This window comes from Condylura cristata, unplaced genomic scaffold (assembly GCF_000260355.1).
Source record: "Condylura cristata isolate star-nosed mole 26May11 unplaced genomic scaffold, ConCri1.0 scaffold00001, whole genome shotgun sequence".
NCBI classification, from domain to species: Eukaryota; Metazoa; Chordata; class Mammalia; order Eulipotyphla; family Talpidae; genus Condylura; species Condylura cristata.
In genome coordinates, this window is record NW_004567102.1 from 8,978,809 (window position 1) to 8,994,000 (window position 15,192).

The 15,192-nt window shown below is 49.8% G+C and overlaps 2 protein-coding genes across 2 annotated transcripts in view; one reads left to right on the forward strand and one right to left on the reverse strand.

Annotated features, from left to right (window-relative positions):
* GUCA1A (guanylate cyclase activator 1A (retina)) overlaps positions 1 to 1,151 on the forward strand; it is a 6,001-nt gene extending 4,850 nt beyond the window's left edge. Inside the window, exons 2-4 of the mRNA XM_004673478.1 lie at positions 130 to 279; positions 608 to 701; positions 984 to 1,151. Of these exons, the coding sequence (XP_004673535.1) occupies positions 130 to 279; positions 608 to 701; positions 984 to 1,144 (405 nt within the window). The 3' untranslated portion in view covers positions 1,145 to 1,151. The remainder of the gene's footprint in view (positions 1 to 129; positions 280 to 607; positions 702 to 983) is intronic.
* A 1,641-nt stretch (positions 1,152 to 2,792) lies between these two features.
* On the reverse strand, positions 2,793 to 10,374 carry GUCA1B (guanylate cyclase activator 1B (retina)). The gene is given in 6 exon segments (XM_004674007.2): positions 2,793 to 2,833; positions 2,836 to 2,913; positions 3,590 to 3,640; positions 3,643 to 3,709; positions 5,150 to 5,296; positions 10,177 to 10,374. Coding segments are annotated over 6 exon segments (582 nt in total).
* Between the last annotated feature and the right edge of the window lie 4,818 nt (positions 10,375 to 15,192).

Below are 15,192 nucleotides of genomic sequence, written 5' to 3' on the forward strand. Positions count from 1 at the left end.
CTGGGGCGGGCATGGTACCGGCACTAAGGGAAAGGTGTCCGGTAATGTGAGGGTCAGAATCTCCCCAGGCAGGTAGGCCCTGAGAGGGTGGGGGATGGGAGCGAGCTCATCTCGGTCCTACCCTGCCAGGATGGCTACATCGACTTCATGGAGTACGTGGCAGCACTCAGCCTGGTGCTCAAAGGGAAGGTGGAACAGAAGCTGCGCTGGTACTTCAAGCTCTACGACGTTGATGGCAACGGATGTATCGACCGCAATGAGCTGCTCACCATCATCCGGGTAACTCTAAGTGCACAGGGCCCGGCAGAGCCCAGGGCGGGCCCAGAGCCAGGAGCTGGGGTGGGGTCTTCAGCCCATGGAACTGCGATCTCCTTCGAGGGGCGCATGATTGGGACTGAGGCTCATGGCACTCCCCAGCTTTGTGCTTGGGGCACCTAACCCCGACGGTGGGCCTCAGTTTCCTAATCTGTACCAAGAGGCTGGAGAAGCGCTTAGGTCTGCTCTGACTCCTGGCCACCCTGCGTCTCAGGCACAGTTGGGTGCCCACTCCCACCTGCTGAGCCAGTAACTGGGACTCGGTTTCTCACTTCTCCCTCTTCCCTCCCAGGCCATCCGAGCCATTAACCCCTGCGGCGACTCCACCATGAGTGCAGAGGAATTCACCGATACCGTGTTCTCCAGGATTGATGTCAATGGGGACGGTGAGGAGATGGGGGAGAGGGGCGGAGGAGGGGGGGCGGGGCCGCCAGGGGAGAGCGGCAGAGGCCGGGGTCAAAGAGGTCTCTGCTCCACATCCACCTCTGCCCCAGGCACAGGGCCGGCTTTTGGGGATTCCCCACACTGGCCTCCCCGAAGTCTCTGATTCCCTTTGTCTGCTCCACGCAGTCTCCCCGCAGCGTTGTCTCTGCGCCCCATGCCAGATTCCTCTTCTGGCTCCGAGCAGACTTAGACACCCTCCTCTCCACCCTTTCTCTTGACCCCAGGGGAGCTGTCCCTGGAGGAGTTCATGGAGGGCGTCCAGAAGGACCAGATGCTCCTCGACACGCTGACTCGGAGCCTGGACCTCACGCGCATCGTGCGCATGCTCCAGAGCCGTGAGCGGGACCCGGAGGAGGGGCCGAGCGGCGCGGAGGCCGCGGGCTGACCACACCCGCTGTTCTGCGCGGAGAGGGGACTTGTGGTGGTGCAGGCAGCAGGGCTGTTTCTATACTAGCTAAATAAAATTCGCAGCACTTAGCGGCTCAGCTCACGTCTTTGGGGCGCTCAGTGGAGTCAGAGGGGCAGGGCGGGAGTCCTGAGCAGAACCATGAAGGGTGGTTCCTGGACCCTCTGGGTGGCTTAGCTCGTGGCAACCGCTCCCTGGTGGGGTGCTCCTCAATGTCCCTGTGTTCTCAGGCTCCTCCCTGGCCCCCTCTGGCACCTCCTCTAGTGTTCCCTAACTTTCCTCACCCTCTATAGACATGGAAGCTTCTAGGCAGAGCTGAGCTTAGCCCCTGCAGATGGAGGCTGCAGTAACACTCCCCTCCCACCTCCAGGGCTCTGGAGATTGTGTAGTCTTTCCTGAATTCATTCCTTCCTTCAAAGGCATCTGTTAAGCACCTACAGTGTACTAATAATGTGCCACCAGGGAGTCTCCCTACCCAAGGAAACTTTAAAGGAATATCGCACATGTAATATCTCAAGTTCAGTCGGTTTTAGCTTTTATATCCCAACATAGAGACACGTCTATCAAATGTGTTCCTCGCCTTCTCTTCAACCAGAATGAGTGGCCCCCTTTTCATCTAGATCCACATCAGGGTTGCACTTACAGCTTATATAATAAAAACTGTTCCATGTCTAAAAAAATAATCATCTACAAACTGCTTGTCTAGCCCAGCCTGCTCACCATGCAGATGAGGTAGCAGGGGTCAGGGAACAGACAGTCCCGTGTGGGTCACTTAGCAGCTGGAGGCAAAGCCTGGCCTACGCCCAGGTCAGCAGGCCCCAGTTCTCCACAGAGACAGGAGAAGGTCCCTGGTCAGTGACTGGGAGTCATGAAAGGCCTAGGGAGCTAGGGAGTGGGGAGTTGAAGCGCACAGAGGCTGGGGCTTCTGGAGGAGAAGGTGGGGGACTGGCAGCAGGGACTGGGGCGCAGCTCCAGTGCAGAGCTGAAGTAGCCCCTGTACGCACAATCGGACCTCAAGGGCAGGAACACCACAGCATTACTTGCAGCACTTTTCCTTGTTGGCACTCCAGCTGAGGACAACCTCAGCTGAGGACAGCCAGAGCCTCCCACGAGCACTCCGCAGGATCCTGTGGCCGGGTGTGGTTATCGCTGTGTTTCTTCTGATGCAGCTGCTGTCCCTGCTCTCTGCCGGACCGTCCTTTATACTGCTAACGAGGCTATGAGACCGCTCCCCCTCAGTTTGCCTCTGCTTCCAGTTGAGAACCATGTAGGAATTTGTGAGAGTCCCTCAGCCTGTAGGAATTTGTCCCTCAGCCAGCCAAGTTGTACTTCTCCAGGAGCCCCTGAAGGCGGAGGGTAAGTGGGTTCCCTTCATCACCCCAGGAAATCTTCTTGAGTAGACTTCACCCTGTTGGCTACTCCAGACCAAAAGCTCCTTCTCCTCTATACTCCCCCTGGCCTCCCCGGTCCCCTATATGGGGTGTGCCCTGGCATCCAAGCGGGATAAGAGTAGACAGCAGCAGGCTAAGTCAGGGTCCTTCCCTCCCACTCCTCTGAATATTTAAGTGAGCAGGAAATCTTGGAGGGGTCTGTGGACACCTACTGGGCCCCCAGGGCCCCAGCCACCTTATAGTATGACACTTTTCTGCCTCTGCTGAGAGATCCAGGGTTCATCTCCGTCTGCAGCATCTTCATCACCCACTTGTCATGACGTTCATCTTCAATGAACTCAGCCAGAGAGAGCCGGCCTGAGCAAGGGGGGGTGAGATGGGAGAGTGGGAGAAATGGGGTTAGGGTTAGAGTCCCTTTGTCCTAGGGTACGCCTAAACCTCTTAAACAAACAAGGCCTAGTTTGGGACTTGTCAGGGACTCTCCATTCTCAGTTGTCCGGGAAGCTTCTGGAATTGTCAAGGGTTTTTCAAGGGTCTGTCTTTGTAAATGAAGTTTTACTTTTGCCCACAGCACCCTAAGTGGCCTTGGGGGGTCCCCAGGGTGTGTTCCGAGCCAGTCCCCCTCCCTGCACAGGTGTGGGCTGGCGTGCTGAGATAGAAGAGCCCAGCGAGCCTTAATGGAGGCCTGCCCTGTGCTTGGCTCCTAAACGCATTATCCCATTTGATTCTGTCAACCATTACCACTCCTACCTCATAGGTGGGAAGTGAGACCAGGCTGAGAGGTTACCATCACTCTGGTGGGCCTGCCTGACCCAGAGCTGCTATTCTTTGGCTTCTCTCACTAGGCCTCATCCATTAAACCACTGTTACAAACTTCATCTGCTTTAACTCATGTAACTGTTCCCACATCCACTTCAAAGAGGAAGAAGCCAGCTGAGGGGTGAAGGGCCTTGCTTAAGGCCACCTGTTCAGAAAGAGGGGTGCTGCTGAGTGGGCAGCACTTCCCTCACCCCTTCCATCTCTACCCCATTACCATCTCCATTGTCATCCACCAGAAGGAAGATCCTGTCCACAAACTCCTCTAGGTGAGCAGCTGGTTCTGCAGCTAGGCCTCCATCTCCATCCTGCAGGCTTTCTTCAGCGTGTAAATCGCCTGCCAGGGGACGCCCAGGGCACTGACTGAGGCCCAGCAAGCTCTACTCTTCACCCCCAAGTCATTTGCGTGTCCACCTCGGGAGTCAAAGCCTACACCCAAAACCTGTCTTGCAGGGTGTGTCATCATGGCCACGGTTTAAACTCACTTTACAGAAGAAGAAATGGAGATTCAGAGAGGGAAAGCGAATTGGACATATTGGGGGATGTGAGACCATGAGCAGTCAGGGTGATGGGAGATGGGGTGTTTGAACTGGAGGGGAGAGAGTTTTCCCCATGCCTCGTGTCTTCTCCCAGTGAATTAGGAAAGAAAAGGACAAACATGAAGAATACACATAGTTCTGAAGACAGAAGTGTGTGGAGCCCCAGGCCCCCCACTCTTGACCGCACAATGCAGGCCCCACTCTCATGGTCTGGGAGCCCCAGAGGTTACAGCACCTCCTGGGTGGTGAACTTGGGTGAACTCAGAACTTCTGGGCTGCAGTTTCTCTATCTGTGAAAAGTACCGACCACCCCCACTTCACAGAGCAGCTCTGGGGGTCACAGGCCTATGCAGTTGGGTGTCAGAGCCTGTGCTGCAGGAGGGCACCCACCGCCCGCCAGGGTGCTAAAGCATCAGCTTTGTTGGTGTTTTTGAAGCCAGCTTTTGGTTTTGGGGACTTATTCCCGGTCCTGTGCATTCTATTTCATTAGTTTCTTATTTTTTTCTTCTACTTCCTTTGTGATTAATTTTACTCTTCTGATTTCTTGAGATGATTTCTAAGATGATTGAATTTTAGCCTTTTATTTTCTTGTGTGTGTGTGTGTTTTAAAGGAGCTCCCTTTCTTTTTTATTTATGTATACAAGAACTGGGGTGTAGGCCAGAGGTTCAGGGGGTTGAGAGGATTCCCCATAGAGACAGAATGGGGAGCAGAACAGGTGGACCCACTGAAATACACGCTGAGGGGAGCAGCAGACAGTACAGGAAAGGTCTGCTGCGCCATGTGGATCACCTCCGGGGCAAGGGATCAAACTTGTACTGAAGTGGCTGTGGCGAACTTGAGGTGCTGCATCCTAACCCATTGTGCCACCAGGGAGGACCCCTCTTGTTTTCTAGCATACACTTTAAGGGTATGAATAGTTCTGCAAGTCTGGCATTAGCTGTACTCCACAGAATTTGGTTGCATTATTTTTTAGTTCAAAATACATGTGGGCAACACTATCTCTTGGATTCATGGTGTATTTAGAGTTGCCTGATTTCCAACAGGTGGGGATTTTCTGGATCTCTCTTTGTAACTGGTCTCTGGTTTAAGTCCATTATTGTCAGAAAGCACACTCTGCATGACCCAGGGCCTGACCCCCACCCCGGCCCAGGGGACCCCACTGCAGCCACCAGCTGCCATGAAGCCCACAGTGCCTTCCCAGGCTGGGGCTGGCACTGACCTCCACAATGTCACTGACCTCCACAATGTCGCGGAGCTCCAGGCGATCAATGCAGCCATTCCAGTCCTTGTCATAGATCTTGAAGGTCCACTTCAGCTTGTGCTCCAGGGAGCCCCTCAGCACAAGGTTCAGAGCTGCCTTGTATTCCAGGAAGTCAATGGTGTCCTGCATTGGGGTAGGAGCTGTGAGGCCCCTTGCTGCCACAGCCCGCCTCCCCGGGGAGCTGCAGGGAGCCCTCTTCTGGGCCAACCATCCCTGCAGACTCAGGACTTTGTCTCGTGCCATTGGTGTGGCCTCTGCAGCAACGTGGATGCTCTTCTCCCCCTGAGGCCCCTTCTCAGTCATCCTGCCCATTCTTTAGGGCCCAAGTTCTTCTCCCCAAGGAAGCCCTCCTTCCTCCACCACTTCAGAGACAGTGATCTCTGTCTCTGCTCGGACATTCATAGCACCTACAATCTGTTCTACAGTTTGGGGCTTACTCTGGCATTGCCTCTGAACTCTTTGTCCTAAGTATATGTAGGGTCAATGAAGTGGTCAGGTTTTTCTGTCCCCTCGCTGTTAGCGTCTATAATGGACACTGTGGTCTTACAGGTGTGCCTGATGGTGGCACCTGGAGCATGGTTTGGGCGCGCGTGGGGTGCACTGAGTATATCTGGGTGTTGACATAGGTGCACCCAGCAGAGAACAGAGTGTGGCAGCAGAGGATGTGTGGGTGCAGGGGACAGAGTGGCAGAGAGTAGTAGAGACCAACGGTCCACCAGAGAATGCCTGAGAGTCCAGAAAGAGTGAAGATTTGCCTACCAGCCTCCCAACTCCCAGGCTCCCCCATCCCTCACTCCAGCACCCCCCCACCCCCCACCCCCACCCCACCCTGCACCTGGTTGCCTCACTACAAACAGCCTAGAAAGATCATTAAAAGCCTGAAAGCCATGGAGGGTGCCAGGAGTCTCCTCTAGCCATCTGCCCAATCCCAGAAAGCCTGCCGTGCCTTGCTGGTGCTACATCTGCCTCATACTCTGACTACGTGATGTGCTCTGGAGAAAAGGGAGGGTTGACATTGCGTCTGTTTCTCCTCCATGTCAAGCATGGTGTCACCTAGGCTGTGATGCAGGGGTCTCTTAAATATTTATGAACTGATAAATACACAATTGACTTAAATTGGACTTGGGACTAAAGTCGTTTGAAAGGCGATTAGGAAGTGATTAAAAAACAGCACTCACAATGAAAACGTCTCTTCACTCACTCTGAGCCTGAGGGGAGGTGAATCAGCAGTGGCTCCAGCCCCTGCTCAGGCCCGGGAGGACAGGCCTGCCTCCTTGCTGCGGCCTGGAAGCATGTGGGGAGGGGGAGGGAGAGAGAGCTCAGTCGCTGACTGGGCAGAGGAAGGAGGAGAGCACAGTTTTCATAACAAAGCGTGTCAGCAGCTTCCAAAAGCAGTAGCCATGGAGGGGAGCCATGCGGCTTGCTTCTCTACTCGGAATGAGCCTGAGGAGAAAGGCTGGTGGCAGCGGGCTGGCGGGCCAGGGTTGCTGCCTGAGCGCCACAGGTGTTCCTCCACACAGGAGCTCACGTGTTCCAGGGTGGGGATCTTAGTTTTCCAGATCAAGATCCTGAGTCATCAGCAGCCCCAGGCCTAGTGTCTGTCCCTAACAGGGCTCTGTAATCAGAAACAACATCGCTGACCCGAAGCATGTCTGTTCCACGGCCTCACAAGCCCAACCCCAGATGATGGGGTGCCTTGGTAGGCAAGGTTTGAGCAACAGTGGAACACAAGGGGAAAAGGAGGCAAATAGCACAAAGCCTAAGGAAAGCAGAAAGGAAGGAAAATGAGCTACCTGGACACCTGTCGGGTTGGAGGCTACTTTTGTCCGTGACTGCTTCTGGTCCTTCTCTCCACCCCCCATGCAGATCAGTTAAGGTCAGGCTGCTGCAGTTACAGTAGTTTTATTTCTTGGATTTCAATTAAAAAATGTCCCATTGTCTTTAGCATTATTTAAAATCACACCTTTTATTTCTTTTGAGAGGTACCGGGTAGCACCTCCGTTGGCTGTGGGCTTAATATTTCCCATGACACAGTGAACGTCTTTGTCCATGTATATATTCTTATATTTTTGCCAGTTTTTAAGGGTAGATTCTTAGTAATGGTTGCTTGTTCTTTAAAAGACTACTTTTGTAAAAAAAAAAAAATACTATAATGGTTTATTTTTACATCATTTTGTGCCTTTTTCCATCTCAGTTGTAATCCCCATGGGCTTCCCATCACCAAATCACCCGTGTGCCATCACCATAGTAAAAGACTACTTTTATTACTAATTATTATTTGTTAAACTTCTAAAATAGGACTTCTGCTCCTTTTTAAACAGGAATTGAAGATGAAAATGTTTGCAAAATGCCTGTTCCATTATTACCATTTTATGGATGACAAACCTGAGTCTCAGAGACCGAAAAATTGCCCAAGAAATACCCAGGCAGTGGGTGGCAGGGCCTTTCAAACTGCGTGTCTTCTGCAGTTCCTAAGTTGGGAGAACTTTCTTACTCCACTCAGTCTATTACTACCTATAAAATGGGCCTGCTGCCTACTACCAAGGAGAGCAAAACAAAAATAAAACCATTGACAATCCCCACTCTCCAGATCTCTAAATCCTTCTGATTATTTTTCTAGAATCTACTGTCTTCTCAACATCCTCTCTCAACATGCTAGGATGTGCACAGCGGGCCCTTGCTTTACAAGAGGCACATGCTAGCACAGGCCCTTGTGACAGAGACCTCAGCTTCAGGGTTCTTGTAGTTCCAGGACCATTGTGAGGAAGTTTCCAGCTGGACCTAATCTCACCTGCTGTGCATGGGCCCTCTTCGGCTTTGATTACCTACAGAGGCCGATGCAGGTGACTGGAATGATAGAAATGCCTGTCTGCTCAGGAGAAGCAAAAGTGACAGGTGTGTGATCTGCTCTGTGGGGTTATCTGTCCCATCTCCCCCTGAATTGGTGAATTTGAGGACAAGTCCTGACCTCCAGTGATGTTACATGAGAATCCCAAGCGGTGACTGAACTCCGTGCTCCCTTTCCTTCCACTCCAGTACATCACAGGGCACCCGCCAGAGAGAAGAGTGTATTGGGGGAGAGGAACAGCAGAGACAGGGTGCTCCTACCTTCTTGCTTCCAACAAAATCCTGTTTCTATTACCCCATATTTTGGCATGTGAGCTAGATCAATGAAATTTTTAAATTCATTTTCCCCAGAAATCTTAGACTGATTGTTCAGACGAGACTTGCTGATAGAGATTGTGCCAAGGGCAGTAGAATTGATTGTAGGTTTGACAATCGAGAGTAAATAGAAAAAGAAAAGAAAAAAGGCTCAATCCCCAATGGAGTGCCTTCTAGAATCTTCTGGGAAAGCAGAATGTCAACTAATAAACACAGAAGTTAGAAAGTGATCAATGGATGAGCCCTCTCTGGTGGCACAATGGGTTAAAGCACAGCACTATCAGGCTATCGCAGCCACTGCAGCATGAGTTCATTTCCTGGCCCCGGAGGTGACCCACAAGGTGCAGCAGACTTCTGACCTGCCCACTGCTCCCCCAGCACCATGTACTTCATCCACCTGCCTGTTCTGCTCACCACTGTGTCTCTGGTGAATCCTCTCACTGCCCCTGCACCTCTGGCCTGTACCCCAGTTCTTGCATGCATAAATAAATAAATCTTAAAAAAAGAAAATGACCAGTGGGTACCCTCCCTAGCACAGCTGTGCCATGCATGAGGTCCTGGTCAGTGACAGCTGCAAATTCTATGGTGTCCTCTGCATGTGATCCAGATATGTAACTACAAACCCACTTTTGCACAACGAGGAAATGTCCTAATGACACACCTCTCAAAACATGTAACTAAGCTGTAAAGCAACACATGACTGTAGGTGAAAATGTACACAATCGGGTATTTACTTAGTCTCAACATATATCCCTATCAGATCCTTATTGATTACAAAGGAAAAATAGCACCTTTACATGAAGAAACATGACAGGTAACATGTAAACCAAATGGAAATTAACCGCCCCAGTCTGGGGAGCAACTAACACCGTAGCCACCAGTGTGATACACCAAGAAGAACACAGTGTCAGAGACAGGGCATGAAACTCAGCCTGTCACAGAGGCACGGGGAAGTCCGACCTGGGGGTGTCCTCAAAATATTTGGCCTGCAATCTTTAACATTGCCAGGGTCAATAAGAAACACTGAGATTAAAGGGTCTAACTTGAAGACTAAAGAGAGAGGACAAGTAAATGTGATGAATGATCAAACCAAAGTCAAAACCAATAAAAGCCACGAAGTACACATGATCAGGACAAGCTGACTGCATGTGAATGTGAATTATTAATTAGATGGTATCAGTGTTAAATTTTCTCATAGTCATAAGTGTGGTAGGTTATTTAAGAGACTACCTTTGTTCTTAGGAAAAATACGCTGAAACACTTAGGGGTGAAAGGGCATAATATCACCGACTTTCTCTAAAACCACACACACCACATACAACAATTCAAGGCCCAAAAGGGATTATTAAGTCCTTGGACTGTACCTCTTTATACCATATTTCTTGCAATTCAGCATCTAACATTCACCATGGATTTTTCCTTTTCTTCACAACTTTTTAATTTTGATAGGATCTCAACTTTACATAATGGTGCAAGAATGTATAAGTAACTTCCCTGCACAAAGGTTTTCATGAAATCTTCCACGACTTGAAGAGCTAGAAGGCCCTTTGCATCATCTGTGCATCTCCCAGTCCATGCAAGAGCGGCCCTCAACAATCCTGGTGGGGAGGACCTGACCCTTCTCCTCTCAGAGGACTCCAGAAGTGGGGAGCTCGCAACCTATGCCAAGACAGCTTGTTTCTTTGGGGGCAACTCTAGCCCCTTTTCGCTAGAGGGCCAGGGGCTCTGTGAGTCCTCTGGGTGCAGTGCCTGGGAGCCCCTATTCAGGATGTGTCTTTAGCTCAAGGATGGAAAAAATATACCCCGCCCCCCGCCAACACCTTCCCCTTCAGAGTGTGTACCCCATTTTTGTCGAAGGCATGGAACATGCTCTCTACATACTGGGTGGCCTCTGTGACTCTGAAGAAGCTCTTAAACTCGCGCATGAAGAGTGTGCCACTAGAGCACTCCACCACGAACTTTCGGTATCACTCCTGGAGCTCGGCCACATCCATCTCACCCTCCGCCTCTGCCTCTTCCTAGCTGAACTGCTGCCTCATCCGGCCTCCAGGAATGTCAGGGAGCGAGGTGTGAGTCTCCTCCAGGCTTCCGCAGATTGATCCCTGAAGGCTAGGACCCTCTTCCTCCCTTTCCCCAGGTAGCCAGTTCTTCATCACCTCCTGGGCAGCTGAATGAGATGGGTGATGGAGGGGACAGTAGCAGTGGGGGTTTGAGGGGGTGGGGGAGGTGGGGGGAAACCAGGCCAGCTAAGCTGCCCTAAGAACATTAGATTCCACTAGGTCAGCCCTCCAGTCTCAGCCCACCCCTTACTCTGGCCAACCAGTCCCCTAAACCAGCCCAGCAGATAATGGGGGGGGGGGCGCGGGGAGGGGGAAGGGCAGGAAGTTGGGAGGGAGGCAGGTTGGGTAGCCGGCTGAGAGCTCCTATCCCTCGTGCTCCCTCCACCATGCTGCACCAGACAGGTCCATCCTGGAGACACGGAGATGCGAAGTCTAGAGAGGAAGCAAGGTCAACCCCTTGCCCACAGGGCAGATCCTGGGCTCACCTCTCTACTCGGGTCTGGGGGGGGGGGAGCAGAGACGCTATAATCTGTAGGAGAGCAGGTGCCCCCAAACTAAGTCACCCCCACTATGGCTCTTGCTCTGCTGCAGGTCACACTCCTGAGTGTTGGAAGCTTTTTTTTTTTTTTTTTTCCCAAATTGCAGTACAAGTCCTTCCTTCCAAAACCCTGGTCCCAAGACCCAGAGGCAGGGCCTTCAGCCAGATCCTCCACATTATTAAAAAGGCCCTGAGAACAGAGCTTAAGCTTTCTCCAAAGGCTCTAACTTTTATATAAAGGCTCATGCAAATTTGTTTTTCTGTCAATGGTATAGCCATGCTTATTTAACGTAGTATCAAAATGACACTGTAGAATTCAGAAGGTCCAGAGCACCGATTTTTCTAGAAGATTTTAAAGGCAGTCATTCTCAGTCTCTTCATCACAGGGGCAACCCTATCTTTATTGCCTGTCCATCTCTGAATAGTTTCGGACATCTGTCTCCAAGCTGTACCTCTTCTTTCCGCTCCTGCCTCCAAATCTCCCTAATCTCTCAAAGTTCTTTTTAATTTCCTCACCATTCATTAAAGCTCCACTCTCTCGTCATGCTTGTGAATATGAACAGATTTTCCTCTCACAGCCCTTGCTCCTTGGTATCTGGAAAGTAGGGCTAACCTGTTCCGCTTGCTCCTCGTTGTGCTCCACTCTTTTCTCCTTCAAGAAAGCCAGTCCCTTCAAAGCAGGTCTGATTCTGCCCTTCGAGGTAGTCTTTGCTGCCATCACTCGCTGGTGAATTCAGAACTCGTACCAGCCCTGCGATGTTCACCTCTACGGACATATTAGGTCCACCCTACGCTCTGGCCTTCCCAGGTCTCTGATCGCCTTCATGCCAAAGCTTTTTTTCTACCCCACCTTGATTTCCCATTCACCTCTCGTTTCCTGGATCAGAAGCCGCAGCATTTGGGAGCTTGTTAGAAATGCAAATCTCAGTCCAGCTGTCTCTAATCCCAAATTTTGGGGGCGGGTCCAGCAATCTGGGTTTAACAAAGCCCTCCAGGGGCTTCCAATTCACACTGAGATTAGTGAACCATTATGCCATGCTGTGCTATCAGGAATCTCCATACTAAAAGCAACGCTGAGAGTATCCGAACTCCTCCTTCCAGCTCAGTTATTCTAACACCTTCCCTCCAATAACTCACCAGTCTTATTAAAATTTCCAGATGACTGGTCTCATGTTTTTTAACATATGTCACAATGCAGAGATTCTCCTTGCTTTCTTCCTGGCCCAGGACTCTTGCCAATTCCTTGTGAAGACCTTTACTCTACCTACTTGGCAAAACCTGACTCTGGCAGAAGCTATCCACTAACTGTGCACTAACACTTCACCAGAACCCAAGTGACTGAACAGCACGGGTGGAAAATCATAAAATCACATGAGTTGCACACATTGCAAAATTTTTTTTGAAATTGTTTTTTACTAAACCACACCCCACCCTACTCCCCCCCTCTCTCCCCCACCAATGTGCTATGTGGATGTAAAGGGTAAGATCTGTAAGATCTCTTTGATCTAAGAGTCAGTTTTCACTTCTGGGGCAATAGCCCTCTGAGGTGGAGTGAGAATGGGTGTCTGAGAGGATATGAATATGATAACAACTGTTCTTAAGTAGCTAGAACAAAGATCACTAAACCTATCCTTATAACTATGATTACATTTAAGGAAAACAAATGAGATGAATTTAACCACTTACCTTTATTTATAAATTCTACTAGTTTTAATTTTTAGTATATATTTCCTATCTTATTAGATGGTGATACTGCTCTTAAAAGTTTTTTTTAAATAGGACCCTCCCTGGTGTCCCAACGGGTTAGGACACAGCACTGAATGCGAGCCACAGACACTTCAGTGTTAGTTCAATCCCAGCCCCAGAGGTGACCCACATGGTGTGGCAGACCTCTCCTGACCCGCCTGCTGCCCCCCTCATCAGTGTACATCATCAGCTTACCTGTTCTGCTCCCCACTCTGTCTCTGGTGAAGCCTCTCACCGCCCCTGCACCTGTGGCTGTATGCATAAATATTTTAATTAAAAATTTTAAAGTAATATAATAGTTTATTTTTACATCATTTTGTGCATTTTTCCCATCTCAGTTGTAATCCCCTTTGGTTTCCCATCACCAAATCACCCGTGTGCCATCATCATAGTCCAGTGCATTTCCCTCCCCCCACTGTTTTGATCCCATTCCCCACTCCACCCCCATAAAATGTCTCTGGTATATAGCTGTTCATTACTATTATTTTCTCGCCTGGTCCGTTATATTCCTGCTATGAGAGAAACCATCCGGTATTTTTCCTTTTCTTTTTGGCTTATTTCACTAAGCATGGTCTTCTCCAGCTCCATCCATGTTGCTGTGAAACACGTGTTTATTTTTTTTTTTGGTTGCTGAGTAATATTCCATTGTGTGTATGCACCACACCTTTTTAATCCAGTCATCCACTTTTGGGCATTTGGGCTGTTTCCATGTCTTCCCTATTGTAAATAAAGCAGCAATAAACATGGGGGTGCAGGTATCTTTTTGAATCAGTGTTTTTGTGTCTTTTGGGTAGATACCTAGGAGTGGGATTGCTCTTCATATGGAAGCTCCATGTTTATACTGCTCTTAAAATTTAACTGAGATTATGACAGTTGAGGTCCAACGTGATAGAGGCTCATATTCTCTGCTCCCCTTCCCACCATCTAATAGTCCAGAGGGATTCGTTTGGATAGGCTATGAGTAGATAAAACTTATATTTTGCTATCTGTTTCCAAGAAGCCCGAGGATCACACTATGTCTTCTTCCCTGGTGACGTCGCCCTTGCCCCTGTCCGAGATGACTATTCAACAAAGCATCCGCCCTCAGACCCTCCTCGGCTGATGACCTTGTTAAACACTCAGAGAAAAAAACACACCCTACACCTCATCTTCCCACCAGACCTTTCTGTTCCCACGTGCTCTGCCCTCTTCCGGTTCCAGGGGAAGCAGTCTCCTTTCTCACTTCCCCACCTTCAGCACCTACGCTGTTTTCTGCATCTCATCTCTCTGCCTACACAAGCATTGCATTCGCACAATTATCCCTTTTCTTCTGCATCCTCACTTTAACCTTCTCTACCAGACCATCCCTCTCTGCATCGAAATGCTTTAATATTAGCTTTTTAAAAACACCCTTCCTTGACACCCACACTTAGAGGGTCCTGTTATGATTTTCATGTGCTTGCACATGTTTGCCTTCCTGGATCATCAGAGAAACACTGAACGACTAATTATTAACAAATACGAAACCTCGTGTTTTATCACTCGTTGGTATAAATATAATCCCACCCCATGGTGCCTGGATTAGATTGCTTCTTCTGGCTTTTGAAAGATATCAAAACATTTAAAAAAAAGATACTGCCCCCCGCTCACATTCCTCTCCACCTACTGCCAGAAGGCTGGCTGCCCCTACAGAACGCTGTGGCAGATGTAGTTTTCAAAAATGACACAATAGATCTGGTCTACCATGTTCTTCCCCTCTAGGGAAGGATCTACTTCTCTCTCTTCAACTTGAATGGGACTCTGTGGCTGTCTCTCTGTGGCTATGTGACTCCTAAGGTGATAATTTTCCACCTCATCTCTCTCAGGATTTTGCCCTGGGAATCCAGGTCCCAGTTGTGAGGAAGCCCAGAGCACAAGGGTTTCAGCCTCCATCACCACATGTGTGGTTGGGTGAGTAAACCCACAGACGACTCCCGCCTTCCACACACCCAGCTGGCACTGAACGCAGCAGACGATGTACTCACAGAGGCCTAGCCAAATTGTGGGCTTGTGCGCAAAATGTCTCGTGGTGAGTGCTTTCTAAGAGCAATAGATAACTGAATACTTTCAAACCTGGTTTGTGTCATCGTTCTACCTCTCTCCTCAACCTACTCAGCTGGACAATCACCTCATCACTCCATGCAGCAGGCTTTCATAGTGGGCACCCACAACCCACATTTCTTACTAAACCTGCCAGCAAATTCATTGCAGTTCACCAGACTGAATTTTTTCTCTAGTTTCAGGAACCCATGGTGACTTCACTCCTGATGGCCCATCTCCTCCGTTGGCACCTCCTCCTTTGTACCATATCTCTACCCGCTTGGGTCTTCTCAGGCTTGACCTCAACATTCCCCTCTTGGGTAACTACACTCTAGAGATGAGCTCATTCATCCTCTAATGCTACATGCCACTTATAAATTGATAGCTTCCAAATTTTATCTTCAGTCTTGTCCTCAGAACTCCAGAATCATGAACCCAAATGCCTACTGGACTCA